This window comes from Enoplosus armatus, chromosome 3, assembly GCF_043641665.1.
Source record: "Enoplosus armatus isolate fEnoArm2 chromosome 3, fEnoArm2.hap1, whole genome shotgun sequence".
Lineage (NCBI taxonomy): Eukaryota > Metazoa > Chordata > Actinopteri > Centrarchiformes > Enoplosidae > Enoplosus > Enoplosus armatus.
The window spans coordinates 20319044-20342488 of NC_092182.1; the positions used below are offsets into that span (position 1 = coordinate 20319044).

The following is a 23445-nucleotide window of genomic DNA, read 5'->3' on the forward strand; positions in this document are numbered from 1 at the left end:
CTCCAGCTCTCAGTATTCAAATTCTCTCTTTCGACAAGAATATCTTTCGTAATAACTTTCAAATAAATTAAGCTGTGTGCATAAACTAAACAGTTAAAGAAAAAACCGACGACGTTACAATTTCTTTTTTCTAAGATGCGTCTGAAACATTTGCAGCTGCTCAAATAAAACATCCAACACCGCGACATGAAAAAACGAGCGGCGACAGACGCTTCCTGTCACTGTTGATGATGACAAGCAGACAGGAGGTGCGGACCTGCCCTTGCGTGTGTGTGTGTGTGTGTGTATGTGTGTGTGTGGGTGGGTGGGTGGGTGCGTGCGTGCGTGCGTGTGTGCTGAAACTGCAACTCAAACTCCACAACCTCTGAACACAGGCCTCATTTCCTCCTGTGTGAGTCAGTGAAACTCTTATGAAAGATAAATGGAGGCAACATATACAGACATATCTGTCTCTATAGTGATACAATTATGATGTTATCAAAATGCGCACAGGTCACGTTGTAATTATTTCCAATGATAGTTTTATACGCTTCGATTGTTTTTTCGCTTTTAGATTAACTGTTTTTTTTTGTCTTCTTCTGATGTATCTGTTGTGTGTATACAGGAACAAATAAAGTTGTATTGAATTTAATGTAATTCCTGTAGCGTCACTATACATTTAGAAATAGACATACAGCTAAAGACAATGACATCAAAGATGGGTAAAAAAACATGGAACCATTACATACCGTCAAGTAGGTGAAAAATATATAAAGTATTTATAAAATATATAATATAATGATCAACAATGTCTATACAAGTCAAGTGATTCTGTAAATTGTTAACACATTTAAAGCAAAGGAATAAATATTGAATGGGTAATCGATTACTTTATTTACACGAAGTGGGTGGTTTTGTATAGTATATACAAGTATACATGTCCATATACAGCATAAAGGATTTTTATTTGACAATGATGCATGATGAAATAGCATGTTAAGTAACATATAGACTCGACTTATATATATATATTATATTGACTAATATAATATATATATATAATATTATATTATTATATAACTTATACTATTTGAAAACGAATATGGCCTTTAAAAACTTAACTCAGGAAACTTGTTTATAAATAAATACAACGTTTAAAAGAAACTGGGCGCTGGGTGGCAGTATTGTTCAACTCCCACCGTCACACCAGCCACCTGCTGTTAAAGGGTCAGTTCATCCAAATTTTAAAAAATACATATACACATATATATTTTTCTCATTCCCTTCTTGTTGTATGAAGCCATGCAGAAACTTGTGGTCTCGAGATAATCTGTCACTGAGATCTCGTCCTCTACCACATTAGGTAATTAAGCACTCACCTTTGATACTTTCCACATTGTTGTAATATTTAATATTATTATAATATTAATATAAAGTAAAGTAATAAAACGGGACTCGTGTATTTTTCCATACCACATTATTTAAAATAATTTCTTCCACCTTATTGAGGTCTTTTTATGGACATACTGTATGTATAGGCCTATGCCCGAGTGTTTCTCTTATCTCGCAGCCTTTATCACACTGGCACAGATTAAGCATTGGACAGTTAAGGCCTTAGCTATATATTTGGCCTGTGCATTGGCATACACTGTCCTGCCAATGGGTGACGAAACTAACAGTACAAAATTATTAGCAGGAAAATAGCCATTATTTATATATACATTGGACAGCACAGTGGCCCGTCAGGGTCTGCTGTAAATCATCAGAGTATTTTTACTGATTATATTTCCATACATGATGTCCACAATGTGTAATTGACAGACCTCACTGTGCACAGCTTTCATAAGGACTTAATTAAATAAAATCATAAACCAAATTCAAACCATAAAACTACACTTTTAGTAAGTTGCTTTCGACGAAAGCTAAACGACTGTAATGTAAGATGACTATCTGCATGGCTGTACCACAAGAGGTAGGTGACAAATATGTTTTTTATAATCTGGCTGAACCGACCCTTTAAATAATTACAGACTCTTGGAAGTTGCATCGACAGACAAGATATTCCCATCTGCACTCTTGAATGGTCAGTACACATAGTAACATTATGGTTTTCTTTACTTATATTATTGGATTGTTTGAGCAGATATTCTACAACAAATCAAGATGAAAATATGAACCTATATTACTCATGCATCACTGACGTAAACATGATCAGAAAATGTGGAAAAACTTTGTTTTACTGAAGATTTTTATCATCTGGATTCATTCATCTCGAGTCGTTTTGTCTTTCATCCAAGAGGCTCCATCGTTCCTCCCGACTGGTGGACTTGACTGTGAAGGAGAGGCATTTTAACCTCTTCTGACTGGTTCATGTGTTGATGTCACCTGAGGTTAGATGTGAGTCTTTAAATCACATGGCAGTCATGTGAGAGTCATCAGAGCTGCATGAATCAAGGTGTGAATTGGTGTGAAACTGCCAGGTGGGGGGGTTGGGGGGGTCAGGCCAACAAATGTGAAAAGCTGATAAGTGGTGACGCTTATCTCCTCAAGCCACTTTCAAAGCATTCATCCTGCCTGTCAAAGATCTACACTGCTGTCCTCACAGGAGCATCCCCTGTCCTTAAGAATGAGGTAGACTGAGCTCAAAGACAAAGGACTCATATCCTTTACATAAGACAAAGTACCAGGACCACAATGCAAAGTTAGTCCATTACAGGAAAAAGTCCTGCAAATGACAATACAGAAATATTCTCAGCAAAACGTACTGAAAATATCAAAAGTAAAAGTACTAGTGAGTGATATATTATCATATCTTACATTAATAGATTGGTAACACTGATGCGTGAAAGTGTAAGTAGTAGTTTGAGATGATTAATTGTATTGGACAGACGAAAAAACAGTCACTAATCTGTATTTTCTTTTTATATAGTCTCCAATCTTTGCTTTTTTGGTGAAATATTTAAGAGTGATACTTCTGTGGGCCTAAAATAGATTTAAAGGAAGCTATCTGAGAAGTTCAGAGGGGAAAATCATCAATCTTTGGTGAAACTGAAAACAACTCATACTGTGAGAAAGAAACTGTGAACCAGACGCAGTTTTTTTGTAAGCAGTCACAAGCCAAAAAGGTTGTTAAGCACTAGTTTAAAAATGTATTGTATTTTGTATTACATGATGTTTATCCATCCATCCGTCCATTTTCTGTAACCCCTTATCCTGTGCGGGGTTGCGGGGGGCTGGAGCCAATCTCAGGCAGGGTCGAGTGGTTTTATGTAAAATCTTATGAAAAGTAATTAGTAAGTGCATCTGTCCAATGAAGTATAAAGTGGCATAAAATGGAAATATACAAGTGAAGTACAAGTAGCTCAAATTAATCTTGACCTGAGAACTGACCTGCCACTCTCGGGCCACATGCTTGTTATCTCTCTGGTGTGAAGGTTTGTATATAACTTGTAGCACGGAACTTAGATAACATATATATTTTTTTATATTTTCATATTTTACATAACTTTTAAATTAGATTAGTTATTAAGTTTCATTCCAAATATAGTAACATGATGTGTAAGCTCCTAACCTCATAACGCACAGTCTTAACATAGCATGAGCATACAGCAACGGTAGACAATGATGTTGTGTAACGTGATTTTGAGATTGTAGGATTAGGTCAGTATAGTAAGACACATATTAACACTGAGACTGATTTAAAAATGTTGGCCTTGAAGAGCTCACATGGAACCACAAATATCACACAGCATCTCTCCTTATTTGTCATCTTCATTCATAGTTTGACTTTGGTAATTGTACAAAAGTATTAGCGGAGTAAAACTACAATATTTCCCTCTGAAATGTGGTGGAGCAGAACTAACAAGTAGCGCAGAGTGGAAATGTTCATGTTAACTGCACTGTACTTAAGTACTACACTAACAGCTCAGCTAGTGGTTCCCAACCTGGGGATCGGGACCAACCAAGGGGGCACCAAAATAAGTCTGAGGGTTCACTGCTAAAATCTGCGACTTACCAAGTTATCCTTTGCTTGTAACTTGAGTCCTTAAAGAATCAGTCAGTTAAGTTATATTTCAAGAGAAAAATGGCAAAGATTTCCCTGTTTTAGCTTCTTAAAAGTGAGCATTTTATTACTTTGTTATGACTGAACTTGATGTCTTTGGATTTATGGATTGTTGGTCAGATAAAACAAGCAATTTGAAGACGTCACCTTCTGCTCTGGGAAATGTTTCGCTACTTTCTGGCACTTTAGAAACAAGACAATAAATTGATGAATGGAGGGAAATAAAAGACGGATCAATCTGTAATGAAAATGTTTGTTAGTTACAGCCCTATTTTCCTCATAAATGGTAAAACAATGACTGCTTTTATCCAATTTGCCTTTCATTCATCCTTTTACACACACTAACATCTCATGCATGCTTCTTTTTTTTTTGAAACTCATGTCCACACCTAGGCCAGAGGCTGTAACTAGGGTGTCACAACCAGACATCTCTTCAATTTAAGGAGTCACAAGCCAACAAGTTTGGGAACCTCTGATCAACACAGAATATACATTATGCTATAAAACTTTTCTTGAGAGTATTTAATCAGAAGGTATTTTTCTTCTGAAAAGGATTTTGATTTATTTGCTGTATGTAATGAATGGATTAGCTAGAATTAGCCTATAATGATTTGAATCTGGTATCCGGAGCCAAATTCTAAAGAAAACAGAGCTTGTCTAATAAAGAAAAGACAAGCATGTATACACATTTAGCTAAGAAAACTAAGTGTTTTAATGCTTATTTAGCCCTTTTCCTCAAGCTGTAAAAACTCCAAATCACTCAAAGACTTAAATATCAAGTATTGGCAGTGCACCAGTTTGGAAAATAAGCACAGGCGTGGCTTTAATACATTTATTAATGTATTTATTTCAGTGAATAAAATATGTCTCTACATAAAACAATGTACAGTATTACAATATTATAATCACACTTTATATACACAATGAAAAATAAACATATGCGATATAGTTATTAAAGTTATTAAACAAGGAAAAATAAAGTAATAGTTTGACATTTACATACACATGTCTGAGGTGAGGACATTACTTTAAGATTTGAGGACAGCTGCCTTGGTACAACACTCAATTTGTACATAACAACTGGTATTTTGGTCAGTCATTAACAGTCATAAGTAATAGTTTTAAATAAGTTTGAGGTATTTATGGCATGATTACATGTATAATAATTTCTGTGTCTTTTTTTTCTATTTACAGAGCAGCAATACAGGGAGTCACTGGACCATCAGGGCCATGGCAACAGAGGTATCATCTTTCTGTCACTACGTCCAGAGGAGTTAAATATGGAGCCTGAGAGGGAAAGAAGAAATAATTCATTAGTGTGAATGCCACAGTCTTTGTGTCCTTTTGTAGTTACAGTGAATGAGAAAGCTATATCAAACAAATCTCCCAAGAAAGAAATATCAGACTTAAAGTTATAGTTTGACATTTTGGGTGATACGCTTATTTACTTTGTGGTGGAGGTTAGATGAGAAGATTGATACCACTCTCATGTCTGTACGGTAAATATGAAGCTACAGCCGGCAGGCGATTAGCTTAGCTTAGCACAAAGACAGGAAACAAGTGGAAACAGAAAGCCTGGCTCTGTCCAAAGGTTATAATGGTGGCTCACTAATTAATATATTACAATTACAATTATGTACCAGACTATTTCTTGGCTGCCACCAGTAACTTCCTGGAGTCTCTGCTGGTTGCCTGGCAACTGCTCAGAGCCAAGAAATAGACACATAACCCCCCAAAATGGGTGCATTGCTGTTTAGCTTTAGAGATGCTGGTAGGTGGATGTCGTTACCATTTGACGGACGCAGGCAAGCCGTTTCCCCCTTTTTTCAGTCTTTGTGCTAAGCTAAGCTGACCAGCTGCTTGCTCCAGCTACATATTTATTTTTTACTGTATAGACTTGAGAGTGGTATCAATCTTCTTATCCAACTCTTGGCAAGAAAGAGAATAAGTATATTTTCCCAAAATGTCAAACATTTTCTTTTAAAAAAATCAAAAATGGAGATCCCAGCGTTCTTCTCACCTCATCTCCTGATGAAGGCAACGGGAAGTTCTCTGTTGGGAACCAAAAGTCCTGAATGGATCACATCGAGCGGTTCGTTATCTGTTGCCACAATCTCATAGTCTCTGACCAGCTGTGAGAAAGACAAGCAAAGTTGGATTTGATCAGTAAATTCAAGCTTCAAGAGAGTCATATGACAGAAATATCAGAATCAGTCAGTTGTTACACGAAGTCCCAGTTTTGCACTGCCTTAAAATGACTGATACATGAGTCTATAAACTGAACTGGACTTTGTCTGATCTTACCCAGCACATGGCCAGCTGCAGCTGCAGTTCTGCCAGCCGTCGTCCGATGCACATCCTCTTTCCGATGCCGAAGGGAACATGGGCAAAAGGGTTGATGGTGCAATTCTCCCGCAGCCAGCGCTCAGGTTTGAACTGCTTCCCATCGTCAAAGTACTCCTCATTGGAGCCCAGTGCGTGGCTGTTTATCATCAAAACTGTCTGTAAATGAATGAAAGTAACAATCAAAGCACTCGAAAATCACAAGTAGCTGTATTTTCTTGCTAAAGAGAAATGAAATAGATAGCACAGTAGATTACAAGAGTTAGGTGCTACTCTTGTTACTGTAAATCTGATCTTCCCATGCAGTTTGCTGAATTGCACATGCTATTAGAGTTGCTCCATTTAGACTTTGTACAGTGTGTGAGCGGGTTTTTGTAAAATGCTTCAGTCAGAAATCAGTCAAATGTAAATTAATACAAGAATGTAATCTGCTCATGTTAGGTGTATGGTAACAAGAAGTAAGCCACTTACTCCTTTGGGAATGGCATAATCTCCCAACACAGTGTCTTTGTCCAGGGTCCTGCTGGTGAATGGGACTGATGGCGATAACCTGTAAGAAAAAAAAAAAAGAGCGTATGGGAATATGGTCTCAGTGAAGCTATATTACAGCATGACACACATATCTAAGCTGTTTAACGGGAGCTAAACGTGGTCCGATGTTTTCCACATTGCAAGATGAGGTGAGATATAATCTCCGGTCAGGGCTCATATGCATTCCGTGGGTGATGTGGTTATGGTATTAGCCTTAAATAACATGTTAGACAACTTGTGACTGCACGAGACGAAGGGAGAGGGTGGACCGTATAAGGGGTTAGGAAGTGATTTGAACGTGACAACACGGCAGACTTTAAGCTGGGACCACTGGTTATTGCTGGTCATGCCATCGTATCTGATGAAGCTTGTTTTTGAGGCAGTCATGTGTGTGAGTTTTGCCTCTTAATCTCCGTGGTACAGGGTGAAATCATCAGGTACAGCTACTGTTTCTCTCCTTGATGTAGCTTTAGGAAGTCACTGCAGTCTCGTTCATTGCTAATTATTTCTCATAATGTAACTATAGTAGAGGCCAGGAGCTTTCTGTAGCGTTTTTTTTTCCCACCATAACCCTGTTGTAATGTACCTCATAGACTCCTTGAGGCAGGCCTTGAGGTAGGGCATGCTCTTGATGTGCTCTCCACACGGGTCCTGGTCGGGAGGCACCACCTCCCTAATCTCCTCCAGCAGTCTCCTCTGGGCGCCGGGGTTACGTGACAGGTTGAAAATAACCCACAGCATACTGTTGGCAGTCTAAGAAATGTAAACACAGCGAGTGAGCGAGAGAGAGAGAGAGAGAGAGAGAGAGAGAGAGAGAGAGAGAGAAAGGAGTCAGAGAGGAGATGTCACTTAGTGAGGCAGCTACTCTAAGTGCATTCCTCAGTGAGGTCCTGAAAGGAGCTGAGGAATGTTTGGGGTTCCTCAAAGGCTCCTCAGTTACATCCACACCACATTCATTTTCCGCTTTGAAGCACTGTAACTGCAGCACCGGTTTGTTTTAGAGGCTGAACTGTTCTTTCCCTACTCCAAGGAAAATAGGCGAAAGGTAAAACATTTGAAAGCTTAACCTGCGTTCATAACTATATGGCACTGCAGCGATGTGATAATCTAATTCTAAGAACATAAAGCGTAAATAAACAAAAAGCTGGAATAACCAGAAATACATTTAAAGGAATAGTTTGACATTTGGGGAAATACATTTATTTGTTTTCTTCACAAAAGAAGCCAGCGGCTGGTTAGCCTAGCTTAGCATAAACCTTGGAAACAAGAGGAAACAGCTAGCCTGGCTCTAGGTAAAAGGTAAAGCTCACTAACTAACAGGTTATATCTCACTTGTTTAATCCATACCTTACAGAGGCCGGCTAGCTGTTTCCCCCTGTTTCCAGTTTTTATGCTAAGCTAAGATAACTGGCTATAGCTTAATATTGAACAGACCCATATGAGAGTGGTATCGATCTTCTCGTCTAACTCTCAGCGAGAAAGCTATTTTCCATATTACTCTATTCATGTATCTTTGTAGTACAAAATGTTGCTCACCGTCTCAACTCCTCCGATCTGTAGCTCTGTGATGGCTGCGTACAGCTCCTTCTTAGAGAGACAGCTGTGGTGTAAGATGTCACCGATCAAGTCATCAGGAGCTCTGACGGCGTTCCTCTTCAGCTTCTTGTCTATGTAGACTTTGGCTGAGGAAACACAGAGCGATAAAGATGTAATCATACACGCATACTTTGTTAGCCTTCTCTGCTATTCTAATTCTAATGTTCCTCTCTTTCAGTGCAGTTAGTCTTGAAACACAGACAGTTTTCTGTGCCACTCATATTAAATAATATGACTGATGCACCTGCTTTGAGGAACCAGACACAGTCATTCGGTGTGTTTGGAGCTATGTTTGGTCTCATGTTGCTTCAAACTCTCACATATCAAAGTGTTGATTTTCAGACAATAAATCACTTCATTTAGATGATTGATGAATCCTTTAAAAAGCAAAACGTAAAAATGCCAAATATTTGCTGCTTTACATTATTAGAAAGAATAAGAATAACTTTGAGTTTTTACTGTTGGTCAGAAAAAAACAGCCTTCGTCTTTTTTTATGGGCTTTTTTTTTTACTATTTTCTGACATTTTAGATCGACTGATATGATAGTAGCAATACGTCCAACCTACATGGCAGTGTTTGTAATCTGGGTCTTTGGGTCGTCTATATCCTGTATGATTTACACATTAGGTTGAATGTGAGTGTAGTTAGCTACAATGATGATAAAAAAATCAAACATAATGTGTGAAATTGAATTTCTGCTTTAAAATGTGTAGGTCTGATGATGTTTTATCCTTACATGACATCATGTGAATATGATCTGAAACGTGTGATGCCTCTCTATTTCTGTGCAATCGTTCCAGATGCACTTGTTTGATCTCTGGCTGCTTATGAGAGTCGTAACCTTATAAAGGATCATTTCGATCACATGACGCAAAAACAAAAACTAACTTTAAGTCTGACTGACAGTCTGCTGCTACTAAAAATACCCCAAACAACTAATAAAACTACCTCACACGCTCTCACACGGTCTACAATAACTTTTCTTTCTTCTGAAGTTTTCCACCAAATGACGGGAAAGTGTGTGTTTATGTGCCTGTTTTTTGAGTGAGAGGTTTTAACGAGCTACATCCAAATAAACAGCACAAAAACCATCATCTTCTTCCTCCCTCTACGCCCCCCCCCCCCCCCCCCCCCCCCCCCCCCAACCTCCTGCTACTACAAATATTTGGCAGATTTCTCCCTCTTAGGTCATGCGGTTTACTACAACTCTGGCCGGCATTTACGCAGAGTGCCAAGTACACAAAAACCACTGAGGCACCCGGTTCAAATCCACCCTCCCTCTGTCCTTTTCTATCTATCGTCTGACTGGAAGTGAGCTCAAACTGGTTTGAACATCACAGAGAAGTGGCGACAAACTGTACTAGAACATGAGAGTAATCTGTGGGTTGTATTTGTGTCATTTTGAAGTGCACAATTCATTTGTGTCTTTTACCTGTGCTGAAGATGCGGTCCCATGCTGCGGTGTGGTCCTGCCATGTTTTGGTGTTGAGGCTCTTGTGGAGCTCCACCGGTGTGACCATCATCATGCCAAACGTGCTCATCATCTACAGAGAACGACAAAAGGGGTGTTAAATCTAATCGCACAGAAAATCCTTTTCGAGGTCTTCTGTTTGTCTTTGTGAGCCCTCACTTATCATCAGTAATCTATGGATGATAGTGGTTTGTCTCAGTGAATACAGTGAGACACCGACACTCACTGGCTGCAGTTCAGCTGATGAATCAGATGAACTATGATGTTTCTACTGGTTCAGTGTCCTCTCCTATAGCACACTGCTGCTCTGAGCGGAATAACAAGAGGCGTACTCACTGTCTTCACGGCTGTGATGAAGTTCATGGCTTCCTCGTTGACTTTCTCCTGCAGCAGACCAAACCTCTTGTCATAGAGGACGAGGCAAATGGCTGAATGACGAAGAAACGCAAAGAATGAGATTCAGAGCTAAATGTATCTAAGTCCAGAGAGACATTTCATTAGAATTTTAAAAAGAGAAATTCATTTTTATTTAATATATCTATGTGGACACAAAGGATGCATGATCCGCTGATGCATTTTGTAAAGCTGGAGGTGGCAGAAATACCACAGCTTATATATAAAAACTATTATAGATACATCCAACAAATAAAATAATGAATTGTAGAGCTGAAACGATTCAATCAATCGACAGAAAATTAATTATACTGTATATAAACAATTAATTTTTCACACATTCCCTTCCCTTTTTCGCTATTTAAGACATTTTCCAGACTAAACAATAGATGGAGAAAAGAATCAGCAGATTCATTGATAATGAGAACAACCCTTCAGCCCCTTAACTGAACTTACTCTCAAACGACCATTTATTCAGTTCGAAGTACAAGTCTTCAATCTTTCCATTGACGTTTATTTGTCCAATTCTGCCAACGAAGTCGACCAACACCTAATTTACAAACACAAGCTGTCAGTAATCGACCACAAGCAACCAGATATAAATCGTTGACTACATTTTTTGGAAGTATCTGAACTTTACCTGATTTATTTTGCGGTCAAGCTTCACCACCTCTGTCGGCTTCATGAGTTTCTGCTGGAAAGCGCTCCTCACTCTCTGCCAGTCTTTCCCCTCCCTGCAAACCAAACAGTTTGGATCCCCCCTTCAGTGCGCGTTCATATCAAACATCTGTGCCTCTATTTGAGCTCCAAAGCTGCGTCCCGGTGAGGACATGTCCCATACGAACACATTAGAAATCAAAAGCCTACTTACAGAATGAGGAGTCCGTACGCCTCGTCTCTCAGGTCTCTGTATGCGGTCCAGGGTTTGATCTCCAGTCTCTGCGGATAACTTCCCTCCTTCCTGTACAGCGCCTCCAGCAAGCAAGGTGCGCCAATGTGCACCGACTCAAAAGAGCCGAGCTTCAACCGGAAGATCTTGCCGAATTTCTTGTGATAATCGACCTATAACGAGGCATCAAACTGTCAGAAAAATCTTTGAATTTGAATTAAAATACATTCAAATTGTTTTTTATTCGTTTTAAACATTTTTTGTTGCGGCACTGACTGAAAAAAGGCCGTATTCCCTTAGTAAAAACAGACAACTAGAGGGGAAAGAGAGTAGTTTTACTGTACCAGTGCCTCGTGTTGTCTTGTCAGACCTCCTTTCCGGAGAAGTTCAACCAGACTGCCGACGAGAGGCCAGTTGGTGGGTCCGGGGATCGCGTCCAGACTGTGCGCCCTGGAGGCAGCGTGAGGGCACCGCGCAGCCTCCACAGCATCCTTCTCCTCCAAGACGCACACTGAGGATGTTGGTTTGAAGTGCTGCAGACCGACAGACTTCTTTTTCAACAACTCAACAATCTGAGGAACTTTTTGGATCTGCGCCCTCATCCTCAAATGTGTAGATTTGTTTAGTCTTTTAAAACAAAGCGGAACAATCTAATGTTTAACAGCAGCTCTTCTTTGTTACCCTGGGGGTTTCTCGTTTCTTGGAAGTGTCACACCTTCACACCATTATATATACCCTGAGAGTGTTTATTCCTGCCGTGCACAGAACCAATCAGGGACCGGTCCTGCATGGTGTGGCCGTCGAGCCCACCATTCATTTATGGATCCACGTTGGGAGGATCGCATGACCCCAGAAAGACCGAGGAAGTGCCCTCGCCCCCCTCGCTTTATAAATAAACACACAGGCCACATCGGAGGTGACGCGGTTCGCTTGAACCGTGTTTCAGAGCGACCTGCGATTGGAAGAACCGAAACTTTGGCAAAGCAAATACTACTGCCACACTTCTGCACCGTGGGCAAATATTTGACAGATTGCAGGTTGTGTGTGTGTGTTTGCTTTGTTTGTGTTTTGGAGTGTGTGTTCTTTGTAGAGGGGTGAAGGGGGGTAACTGGGCATTTTAAGCGCAATTCTCTTACATATAAGCCAATTAAAAACTAACATCTAAAATACATAATAAGTTAGGTCGAGTTTGGCAGGTTGCTGCCTCATCTTTGCAGAAATATTAATAGTCCTCTCAAACATGTTAATCCTCAGAAACATGTCATTCAACTCAAAAGTTTCCAGATCTTTCCATGTTTCAGCTCTTGCATCAGTGCAAAACATTGTAATAAGTGTATGTAACACAAAGCAAGTAGGTATAGAATATCAATAACAAAACGCTGTTAAATTCATCATTTGATCAATTTTATTAATCAGCTTTTTGATAAGGCTGTTCTTTAGATAAGTAGATGGGTTTACCTGCGGTGAAACCACCTCACACACACACACACACACACACACAAACACACACATACACAGCCCCCTCAGAGCTGGCATGACTTAAATAACATGTGCAGGGGCCCCCTGTTGTTCCCCTGTAAAAGTGCTTATTCACAGTCTCTCAGGTGGCATCAGAACAACCTTGAACCTTGACTGATGTTTGCTGCATGTTGGGGAGTGAGCAAGAGCCTCCCCAGGTGTAACACACATACATCAATCAACCCCCCAACCTCCAAAAAAAAAAAAGAAAGGAAAAAACACCACCCACACACTGCACATATTTGGTCTTTTGCTCTCCCTGTTTCTCTCTCTCTCTGATTCAGCTCATGCTGTTTGACATATGGCATCACGCAGGAGTGTAATGGAGGTAAATTACACTAAAATGACAAAAAAGCTTAATTTCACACTATGACATTAATTAAACTGATGAACCTCAGGGTAGAGCTGAAATGAGTTAGAAGACTGACAGTAATCAGTAACTTTCTTAATGAAGGATTAATTGTTTCTGTCATTTTTTAAGCAATAAGGCCAAACGTTCTGTGGTTCCAGCTTCTGAAATGTGAGACTGAGTCCTTCGTTATGTGTAAACTGTTGGGTTTAGGACTTCTGCTCGGACACAACAAACAATCTCAAGACATCAATTTGGGCTCTGAAAAATTACAATGAGTAAATTTGACTATTTTCTGACAAAAAAAACAAAATGATTTATCAATTAATCAAGAAAAGAATCAACAGATAATAACAATAATAGTTATTCACAGCCTTATATCACTGCAAAATCGTCCAGTTGGGGGAAAACAATCACTGAAGTATACTACTTACAAAACTGAATAATCAATGGAAATATGAGAATCTAATATTACTACAGAATAAAAATGTCCATTCTCTCTTTTTCCCGTTGTTACTTAAACAGCAGAAAGCAAGAGCAGCAGGTTGTTGAGCAAGGCTTTACCTCAGTACGCCTCAGACTTCAACCTCGCAGTGTCCCTGTCTGTACTGGCATATTGAACACGAGGTAACACTGGCAGTGTCACTGACAGCTGGCACTGCGCAGGGAGCAAGTCATAGAGAAAACATGTTTTCTCGTGATGTCCTCTGTAGCAATACCCTCCTCTTTGACCTCATGTAGAATAAGTGACTGAAAGGTTTTGTACCGTAATAAATGTGTCATGGAGGATGTATGTTTTAAATCATCATCTGTCGCACTACTTCCTGTAATATTTCATGTAAAATATCAGCTGAAATATAAGCACAACCTTTGTGGATTTTGGTGCATATGAACAAATAAGGAAGAACCTGCAATTGAGGAATTTCTTTTGTTATGACCAGTTTTTTTTATTTAATTTTTCCATCTAGGTCGATGAGGTTACAGGAACATAACACACAAAAGAGATTGAATGTACTCAGTCAGGGGACATACACAACATAATTAAGTACATGTCTCATCTAAAACAGACAAGATGTATCAACATCTCTGTCTTGGGTCTTTATAAAATATGAACTAACAAAAATATCTGTAGCCCTTGGCTGCAGATAAGGCATTTTAAATAAATAAAATGGAAAGCATTATCAAGCTATTGGGCTGCAACCAGGAAGGGAGACCAGACAGTTTTTTAAACTGGGCACAGGCGAAATGTGTGAAAGTCTGTAATAACGAAACATAAGGACAGCTGCGCCCATGATGGAAGAGAGATCTGTTTATACAGAGCCACACCAGGCCCAGGTGGGGTAAATGATGACCCTCTGCCCCGTCCTGGATCCTGCAAAACAAAAGAACAACAGAAGACAGAAGGACACCTAGTGGAGCGGAGGAGTCGTCACAGTGTGTTTCAAACATGAAATAACAAATTCACGTCCCTAGTCTCCCTCGAGAATATACTGTTCTCTTTAGTGCTGGCTCGATGATTTGTTTAAGATTGAACCGGCTGAATTCGTCAGATTGAAATCCTGATTCTTGACCCACTGAACTCTCAGCTCTTGGCTCATCATCTCGTCTACTAGATATCACTTTGATTACTGTGTGACTTTCTCTGTTCCTTACGCTCCAATCAGTGAGAGCTCTGTAGTCGGGACCTCGGCAAGCAGAGAGATAAGTGATGAACTGAGATAGGGGCCGGCTGACCCTTTCAGGCAGTGGTGGAGTCATCAGCACACAGGGCAGGCAAACCTGATGACTCAAACTCGCTCATGTCCAAATTGACTGATAGGTCAGTGAGTTTGGTGATTGGGTTTGAAGTGGAGGCTACCCTGTATGCAGGGGTGCAGGCGCATGTGAAAAGCAGAAACACAGGCACATTCATACATGAAAGCGAGCAGTGAGAGACCACCATGCTCCTGGAAAAACAATGCCACAGAGGAGGAGATTAGCTGGGATCCATGGTAGAGATGGAAATGCTTCATACAGTCACATCAGTGGTCACGTAATGCGACTGACCTAGAATGTGAGGAGCCTCTTTCCATGAAGCCCACCCTTACACTAAGAATGAAAATATTTACAACAGAGCCCGAGTTAAGTAATGCAAGGAGCACCCCTCCACCACCACATCCTCACACCAACTCACTGTGCAGCAGCGAGGCTCTTACAGAGTTGACAGAGATGTTCCTAAATAGTGTCGACAGTGCGGGAGAAAAGATTTCAAGTCTCGCTGTTTAGAAACTTTATCTGTCATTCACAGTTTAAAATGCGTCCCGATTCGTTGCACATTCTGTGTGGGCATTGATTGAGCATTAAAATTCTTGACATGAAGCCAACGTTACTACCATGAAACATAAAGATTTGTGATGCTGACAAACAAAGGTTGTATTTATTTGATCGGTCTCACAATAGCCGATAGATTATTGACCCCTGCCAGAAAGTAGGTCATTCCTATTGATAGAGGTGATGGGGAAGTGCAGGAGCTGGAGCTGGTAAGGAAGGAGATCTCCGTGAACTTGCTGACCTCCTCCTATACACTGAGGCTGCTGTGGAGGGGAAGGCCGGCTCAGAAACGAGGTCAGGATTCCCTGGATGGAAGCTGAAGGAATGGGGTAGAAATTAGGCCATAGGCTTGTTCCTTGGAAAGGGGAAATGGGCAACTGCAAAGTCATATATATGTTGAGTTCATCCAAAATTTTGTGTCAGCGATTTTACTAATTTTGTTCATTTTGTTGAGTTAGTTGAGGTGATTGAGGTGAACTGCTGTCTTGAGCACAGATCCAAAGATGCAGAGGTCACTGAGAGAGTAGTTCACAAAGGTCTACTACAAGTCATAAATATTTTGATATCTTGATAAAAGGATATCATTGGATTTTTATAATATCTTTGTCCATGAAAAGTTAAATCGCCTCATTCAGACGCCACCTTTATCCCTCCTCCTGTTAGTTTGACTGACCTTCTGGAAGTCCCAGACTTCTTGATTTCCATTAAAACCTCCCAAAGACGTTCTCCTGTATTGAGAAATACAATACAGCATGTTCAGCAGCAGTTCTTCTTCTTGTTCTTCACTATAATTCAGAGGAATTGGTCCACAGACCAAATGTTTATTGTGGATATTTTTTTCTAGGGATGGCAATGTCAGTTGGTCCACCACTTTTGAGCAGAGAGGGTGAATCCTACTGGCTTTGGTGATCCTCTGACTTTTCCTCAAGCACCACCAGCAGGTTAAAAGTTTTCACTTATCCAGTGAAATATCTCAACATTTACAAGATGGATTGGCGCAAAATTTGGTACAGACATCCATGGTGCCCAGACGATGTATCCTAAACACTTTGGCGATTCCCTGATTTTTCCTCTAGCGCCACCATGAGGTTGACATTTGCGTCTTTGAGTGAAATGTCTCTAAAACTATTGGAGAAACTATTGCCATGGGGTAAATGGGTCACGCACACTCTGAGAGGAGCTCTGACCGTCATTGGCTGATTGATTGGAATGCAGAAGCACCTTGAAAGACCAAAGAATATCTGACCAAAGGTAGCAGGTAATGTGATCTGATATGCAGCTGAAGACACTGACTTACTGTATGTGCTGACCTATTTTTTTGCAAACATGCTTCCAATAGGTTAACAGGTATATATGTCTGTAGAAGGCCAGTAAGAGAAGGAGTGCAACAAGTGCAGTAGTATTTGACTGGGTCAATGGTTACTATGAAGCACTTTTCTGCGGTGTTTATTATTGGTATTGTTTTCTGTTAGTATTGTCATCAATATGACCCATTCAGCAAAGTCCTACATTGAGATTATGAGAAAGTCTTCAAGTTATCAACTATTAAAAACTTCACATGCAATAATAACAATAAATCAAAGTGATCAAAAATAAATATTACACTATGATTACTCTGCAGTCATTGTGTCACCATGGCTGCCATGGCCCCAAATCAACTCGTTGATTACATCGTTGGCACACTCTGGTACACTTTGACCTCTCCACTGACCTGAGCCTCAGAGGTAAATTTGTCAAAGTTTTGACCCCCAGATACAGTGTACCCCCATGGCCCCATCAACTCATTGCCCTGCCTGTTATCTTATCATTATAAACAGAAGCTCTGGATGGATGTCATCACGCACCGATGTCCTGTCAACCTGCCTGCTGGTGAGCATTCAAAGGAGGCCGTGCAAAGCAGAACATAGATAGGTTTGCACAACAAAATTCACACAGAGCGTCCGGCGTACAAACACGTCTCAAATTACCTCATTTGAGCTTCATGGTGGTTAGTGAACAAAGAAACCATCCTTCAGCTGGCCCTTATTGCCAAAACAATTGATCTACAAGAACTATTTGTTCTGTAACTGAGTCTAAATCTCAACAGAAAGCGAATTTCACTGTAAATTGATTTGTATGTTCAATATATTTATTCAACTGACCAGTGGTTTCCAAACTTGTTTCTCTTCTTTTATTTATATACTACTAATTTGTAGCCTGGGAACCCATTCAGACAAATCTTCCATCCATTTAGCTAACATGTGGCGGGTTTAAGTGCCGTTGAGGCATTTCCGCAAAACAACCATTGTGTCAGTATTCAACAAACTGGACGGTAGTTCACGTTACTTACAAATGGTAAGCGTTGGCTTCTAAATCATGACATGTATTATGTTGAACTACAAGCATTTACATTTCTTCAAAAATATGTTTGCTAAATTAGCAATATAGAAACATAATTTCTAAGAAAAAAAATCACCAGAACCCTAAGAAACACTTAAGTATTTCAGTCACTTCCCACCATTAGTTTGGCATTTCCTAGTAAATATTTTAATGGTAATTTATACTACAAGTCATAAAAACAAGCTGTAGAGAGTCAAAAGAATGAAAAAGAAGACTGCAAGGTGGAAAAGGGACTAAAGAGCCAATGAGCCGTTTGCAATAAGGCGGCCTGTTGAAGCCTAGGTTGGCTAATCATGTGTCATAGAGGACTGAAGCACTTCATGAGTGGATCTAGATAGCCATGCAGGACCTTGATGCGTATTATATGGTCCTGGATCAGGGCTAACTTCATCCTTTGTTGTTGTTTTTGGGGTATTTGATTTGTGATTCTAATATGTGCAAGTTAATAATTATTTGCTGCGAAGATGGTGTATCATAGCTTGCTGCTGTATATCAGATTCTTCTTGGTTTTGATGAATCTCACTTTACTAGATATGATCCCAACAGCTGCTTAATGTTCAGTATTTTGTTGGTGAATGGCCACATGGTGGCTGATGCCTGGCCCACACAAAATACTGTAGGTCGCACATAACTGCTGGCACTAGGGCAGGGGATTGTTTGAAAAATATCATTCAATAATCATTCAGTGCCAACTGAACCATCTCAATGACAAGTAAGCAAAATCCATTCACTTATGTGGCTGAAAGCTCAGGAATCTTGTGATACTTGACAGCTGTCAATACTTAATTGATTTTGGTCAGTACTCAAAAAGTATTGAAGTTCAAGTCTGTAGAAGTCTGTTCCCCAAATCGAATGGCGTTTCCCTTAGCGCTGCCCTCCCCAGTTGGGTTTAAGTCTTATGTTTAGGCGTCACAGAGATAACTGATGGGGGTTAAATTAAGGTAAGGGGAAACACAAATCAACTTTGACACAACCAGCACTGTATCTAATGGTGTTTTGGGGTTGAATAGTTCACTGTACTATCGTCACTCCCCAATCTCTTCTTGGTGTATGTTTATGGGGAGAGACAACGCAATAACTTCTCTGTACATTGTTCGTACAAATATGTTTGTTCCACATGAGTTGGCTGACTGAACTGATGGGAACCGTCTCCGCTCCACCGTCTGCTCACCCACAGAGTAGCAATAATAGAGTAGTAATAACTTTGGTTATCGTTCTTTGATTAGAGTGTGTTAAGAGATGAAACGGTGTAGGATGAGAGCAGGACACCTCCCTGTTGAAGGATGGTGTTGTTTACTACAGAGTGATGGACAGTTGCGCTCTCATTTAACATCTGTTACAATAATAGCACTGGGTTGCAGAGAAAAGCCCTTAGGCACACTTCCAGGAAAAGTTGTTGGTCCATTTTTGCATGACATGTGGCGCGTGTTACCTCTCATTCATAAAGAGAGAGTGAGCAAACAGTGGAGCCATAAACTGAGGCTTTTCAGGAACAGGCAAAGAGATGTGAACACACCCTGCCACTCACCGGGTGAAAAACATTCCTGAGCGTACAGTAACAATATCAGGTTTCATTGGGAAAAGAACCACATTGCTCAATGACGTAGTAAAGACAAGGTGAGGAACTCGGACATGGGGATGAAAACCATCAAAACAAGCATGTTGAGACACTGCCATAACTACTTTTACTGCTGTAGAAATGAGTTGCGCAAGGCATGTTTTGATCACTCTTCATGTATATTTACTGCGCTTATTAGGGCAAATGAGGAGGAGACACAGATGGAGACAAAGACAAAGGCATACTGTTTATTTGCGTTTCTGTCTGCTCAAAACACCTAGAAAGCAATTTTATAAACTGAAGCTGAGGCTGAGATTGAGTTTCTCAACTTTCACTTTGAGAGGCCTATGACTGATTCCTACCATGACAGTTACAACTGCTTGTAAGAATACATAAAGTTCTTTACTGTTAAATATTTGTAGCCATCAGCAGCAGGTGTGTTGCATCTGCATTTCCAGATGTTGCCTAGGGCGCCACCCTGGTAGTTACACTTTTTTAAGTCATGGTAGTGGCGTGGCTCTATGGAGGGCAATTCTGGTCTGTTGGTCGAAATATCTCAATCACTACTGGATGGATTGCCATGAAATTTTGTACAGACATTCATGGTGTCCAGAGGATGAATGATATTTACTTTTGTGTCACCAGCACACAGAATTACCACTAAACCCAAAGTACAGCTGAGGCTTATGGGAATGTTTGGTGTATATTTGGTCATAAATCAATGTAAAAATATTCTCATTTATTCAGAGGTGATAAGAACAGGAAAGTATTGATCTTGATTGACAGTTGATACAGTGGCTTCGTATTCAGACCCCTTCACTTTGCACACTGTTATTTGATAAAACATTTATCAAGTGTACTCAAAATTGAGCTCAGATGCATCCTGTTTATTACTAAAACTTGATTTACTTTTTAATAAATTAGTAGAATTGGTCATATTAACTTTTTTCTTTATATTTGTTTATGACCAATTACCAGCAAAACTAATGACATTCCCATCAGGCTCAGCTGTACTTTGGATTTAGTGCTAGTTAGCAGATGTTATCATGATAATAAACTAAACTATGATTATGAACATGGTAAACATTAAACCTGCTAAACATCAGCATGTTAGCATTGTCACTGTGAGCATGTTGGCATGCTGACTTTAGCATCTACCTCAAAGCACTGTTGTACAGCCTTACAAAGATGCTAGCAGAAATTTTGTTTAACTCATCTGTAGAGTACAATAACATGTGACAGTGATATTGGAAGGTTTCATGTATTACTACTTTGATTTTCTTTTATCTGGAGGTGATCAGTGTGGCCTGGAGTGTTTCAGTCATAGAGCTGGTGTGTCTGTAGCTGTTTGTAACGTAACTTGTTCATATTTAAACACTGTTGCACTAGTGATTGCTTTTCCTAAAGTTATCTAACTCTCTCAAAGGAATAGTTTGACATTTTGGGGGAAAATTTTGCTTTCTTGTGGAGAGATAGATGAGAAAATCATTACCACTCTCATGTCTGCACAGTGAACATGAAGCTACAGCCAGCAGCCCGTTAGCTTAGCTTAGCATTAAGACTGTAAACAGGGGGAAACAGCTAGCCTGGCCCCGTCCAAAGGTCTCATCTAACCTCAGCAAATCTTTCCCATGTCAAACTTTTCCTAAAGAATAGAAAAGTAGCTAAAAGTGAGCATCAAATTATTTATAAGAACTACATTTGAGTGCACACATACACATGCTTATGTAGAAGAACCACACATGCACGTTTTAACATGGGTGCTGGTGATCTGTGCGTGACTACGTGTGCGATTCTGCACCATTCCCAGACCTCCTCCTCTTGTTTTTTCCATGTCCCTGTTTTTCTATCATCTTCACTCGTGTTTACAAAGTCTGATGTGGTTTCAACCAGCTCATCACTCATGCTGGTTGTTACAACATCTGTCTGGCTTTGGTGCCAGGGTGCAGGCCGTGCCGACGCTGTGTGTTGATGTCGCCGAGAAACGGAGCCCCGAGGTCATCCAGCCTGATCAAAAGAGGGTTTTAAAATGCTGTTTAGTACGCCTTGGCAGGGCTAACCCGGTTGTTTTGGAAAGCACGGCAGTATATTAACTTGTGTTTTTTACATGTGTGTGTGTGAGCCTGTGTGTGCTCAAGGTAAGGAGGGCATGGAGACTCTGCTCTGTTATGAGCTGTGCAACTGAGGTGAGATATTCGTTGGAAAGGAGCCAACTTGTTGAGTTCAGAGGGGTCCTTGTGTACCCTGCTCTGAACTCTTACAACCTCAGTATATATATATGTGTGTGTGTGTGTGTGTGTGTGTGTGTAAGGGGTGAAAGGGGTGGTGGTGGTAAGTAAATGAGTGAATGAGCTAAAAAACATGCACCGGTCGACCTCGCCTGTGCCAACAGGGTGGAAAGTGATCCCCACCCCCCCAACACACACATATATACACACTCACACACACACACACACACACACACACACACATATGTCAGAGTTATCATGTTTCCTTTAGATGTTCATACAGGCAGCAGCTATTTATCTGTCTGTTACACGGTCAGGCAGCATACCTGTAAAACATACTTGTATTTTCTTTCATTATGGCTTATATTAAAGGCAAATAACCCCCAAATCATACCAACACCCACCTCCAAATAAGCCAACATTGTCACAGTAACACAGTAAACATACTAGCTTAGGTCATACAATACTTTAAGCCAATAAAACATGATTAAAGGGGTACATATGTACATAAGTCAAAATTATGTTTCTGTTTTTTTACAACTTTTCTCTAACTTTTGTTTCTTTTTTTGTGAAATTCAGAATATTTTCACATCTTCAAGCCTTTAAAAATCCTTCAAATGAAACAATCTGAGGAGGAAAAATGATTCTTAGGTTGAACTGCCTATAACATCCATATTAAGACGCTAACCTGTGATGAGGGGTCAAAAGTCAAAAAGTTGGGAACCAGGTCCTTCAGGTTTCTGTGATTCTTTAGTCTTTAAGGATCTGCAGAAGTCAAGGGTTCACAGAAGAACTGAAATGGGTCTTTAAATTATTTTGCAGCAACTGGTGGATTACATTAAGGAACAAAGGCTGTGATCCAAATGGCTCTTTATTCCCTCATTAAAATCGGTCTATAAACAGGGATTTGCTTTAGTGCTATAACTGGCGGTAAATCACACGGAATAATGGCTTCGTTTGGATGCTTACCATCAATTTGCACCTGTGTTCACAACATGAACTACAGAATATTTTTTAATTTTTTAATTTTGCCCTTTTTATTTGTGTTTTTCCCCTCCCAAAGCCTCGAAAAGAGTTCTTCTTTACAGGCTATTTTGCCCTTTTTCTGTTGGGAAACAGAAAACATTTCACAACTTCTCTGCGTGATAAGAACAGACTCTCATTTAATTGAAAACTGATGGTTTGCTATATATTACAGAGCATAGTGGGCATTAAGTAATGCCCTCAAACCTACTCACACTTCCATCACACAATTTAAACACCAAGAAAATTTGTTTCATATCATTATTATCATATCATTAATAAAGTGTCTACTGATCCATTTTAAACCAAAACACTGAAGACTTTGATGTTAACATCGTGCTCAACAGTTCGTTCTTGACCTCGTAAAAAGCAGTTGACAAAACAATCTCAACTCAAGGTTCACTTACTTGCTTGTTCTCGAGTTTTAACCACATCACACGGTCCTCATCAGCAGATTGAGTTTCCTCAGTTGTTTCTAAGACTTGTTTGTGTTTCCAGAGTTTTCCTTTGTTCTTCTGTCAGACAAAAAATTTATTTGCACTGTAAATAATAGCTTTAGTCCATAATTAATTTTACCTTTATTTAACCAGGAAGTCTCCTGAGATACACTTTTTTTTACAGTGAGATCTAGCCAAAGTAGCAGCATAGAAAAGTACAGTAAAAACACAAACAATTAAACACCATTCATATATAAGACAGTAAAAAAGGACCTGAGAAGCAATCTTGCATGTCCTTTTTTCCGATTAGGATGTGTGTCGATGTGTGTTTTCAAAACAGGAATAATAATAATGATAAACTTTGTTTGTATAGCGAA

General features: G+C 39.8%; 1 protein-coding gene across 1 annotated transcript; it reads right to left on the reverse strand.

Annotated features, from left to right (window-relative positions):
* Positions 1-6063: 6063 nt before the first annotated feature.
* On the reverse strand, positions 6064-11868 carry cyp24a1 (cytochrome P450, family 24, subfamily A, polypeptide 1). The gene is made up of 11 exons (XM_070903050.1): positions 11611-11868; positions 11249-11439; positions 11018-11111; positions 10834-10927; positions 10321-10412; positions 9946-10057; positions 8453-8598; positions 7503-7669; positions 6857-6935; positions 6347-6544; positions 6064-6174 (listed from the first exon to the last, which is right to left on the reverse strand). The coding sequence occupies exons 1-11, from the start codon at positions 11866-11868 to the stop codon at positions 6064-6066; spliced, it is 1542 nt and encodes a 513-aa protein (XP_070759151.1).
* Between the last annotated feature and the right edge of the window lie 11577 nt (positions 11869-23445).

Bases quoted from the DNA above. Each gene is read 5' to 3' on its own strand.
- cyp24a1 (XM_070903050.1), bottom strand. From the start codon at position 11,868: ATGAGGGCGCAGATCCAAAAAGTTCCTCAGATTGTTGAGTTGTTGAAA. The intron at 10,413-10,833 runs GTAAGTTCAGTT...TTCGTCATTCAG, and splicing joins GAATAAATGGTCGTTTGAGA to CCATTTGCCTCGTCCTCTAT. The intron at 6,175-6,346 runs GTAAGATCAGAC...TCTTTCTCACAG, and splicing joins TGCAGCTGGCCATGTGCTGG to CTGGTCAGAGACTATGAGAT.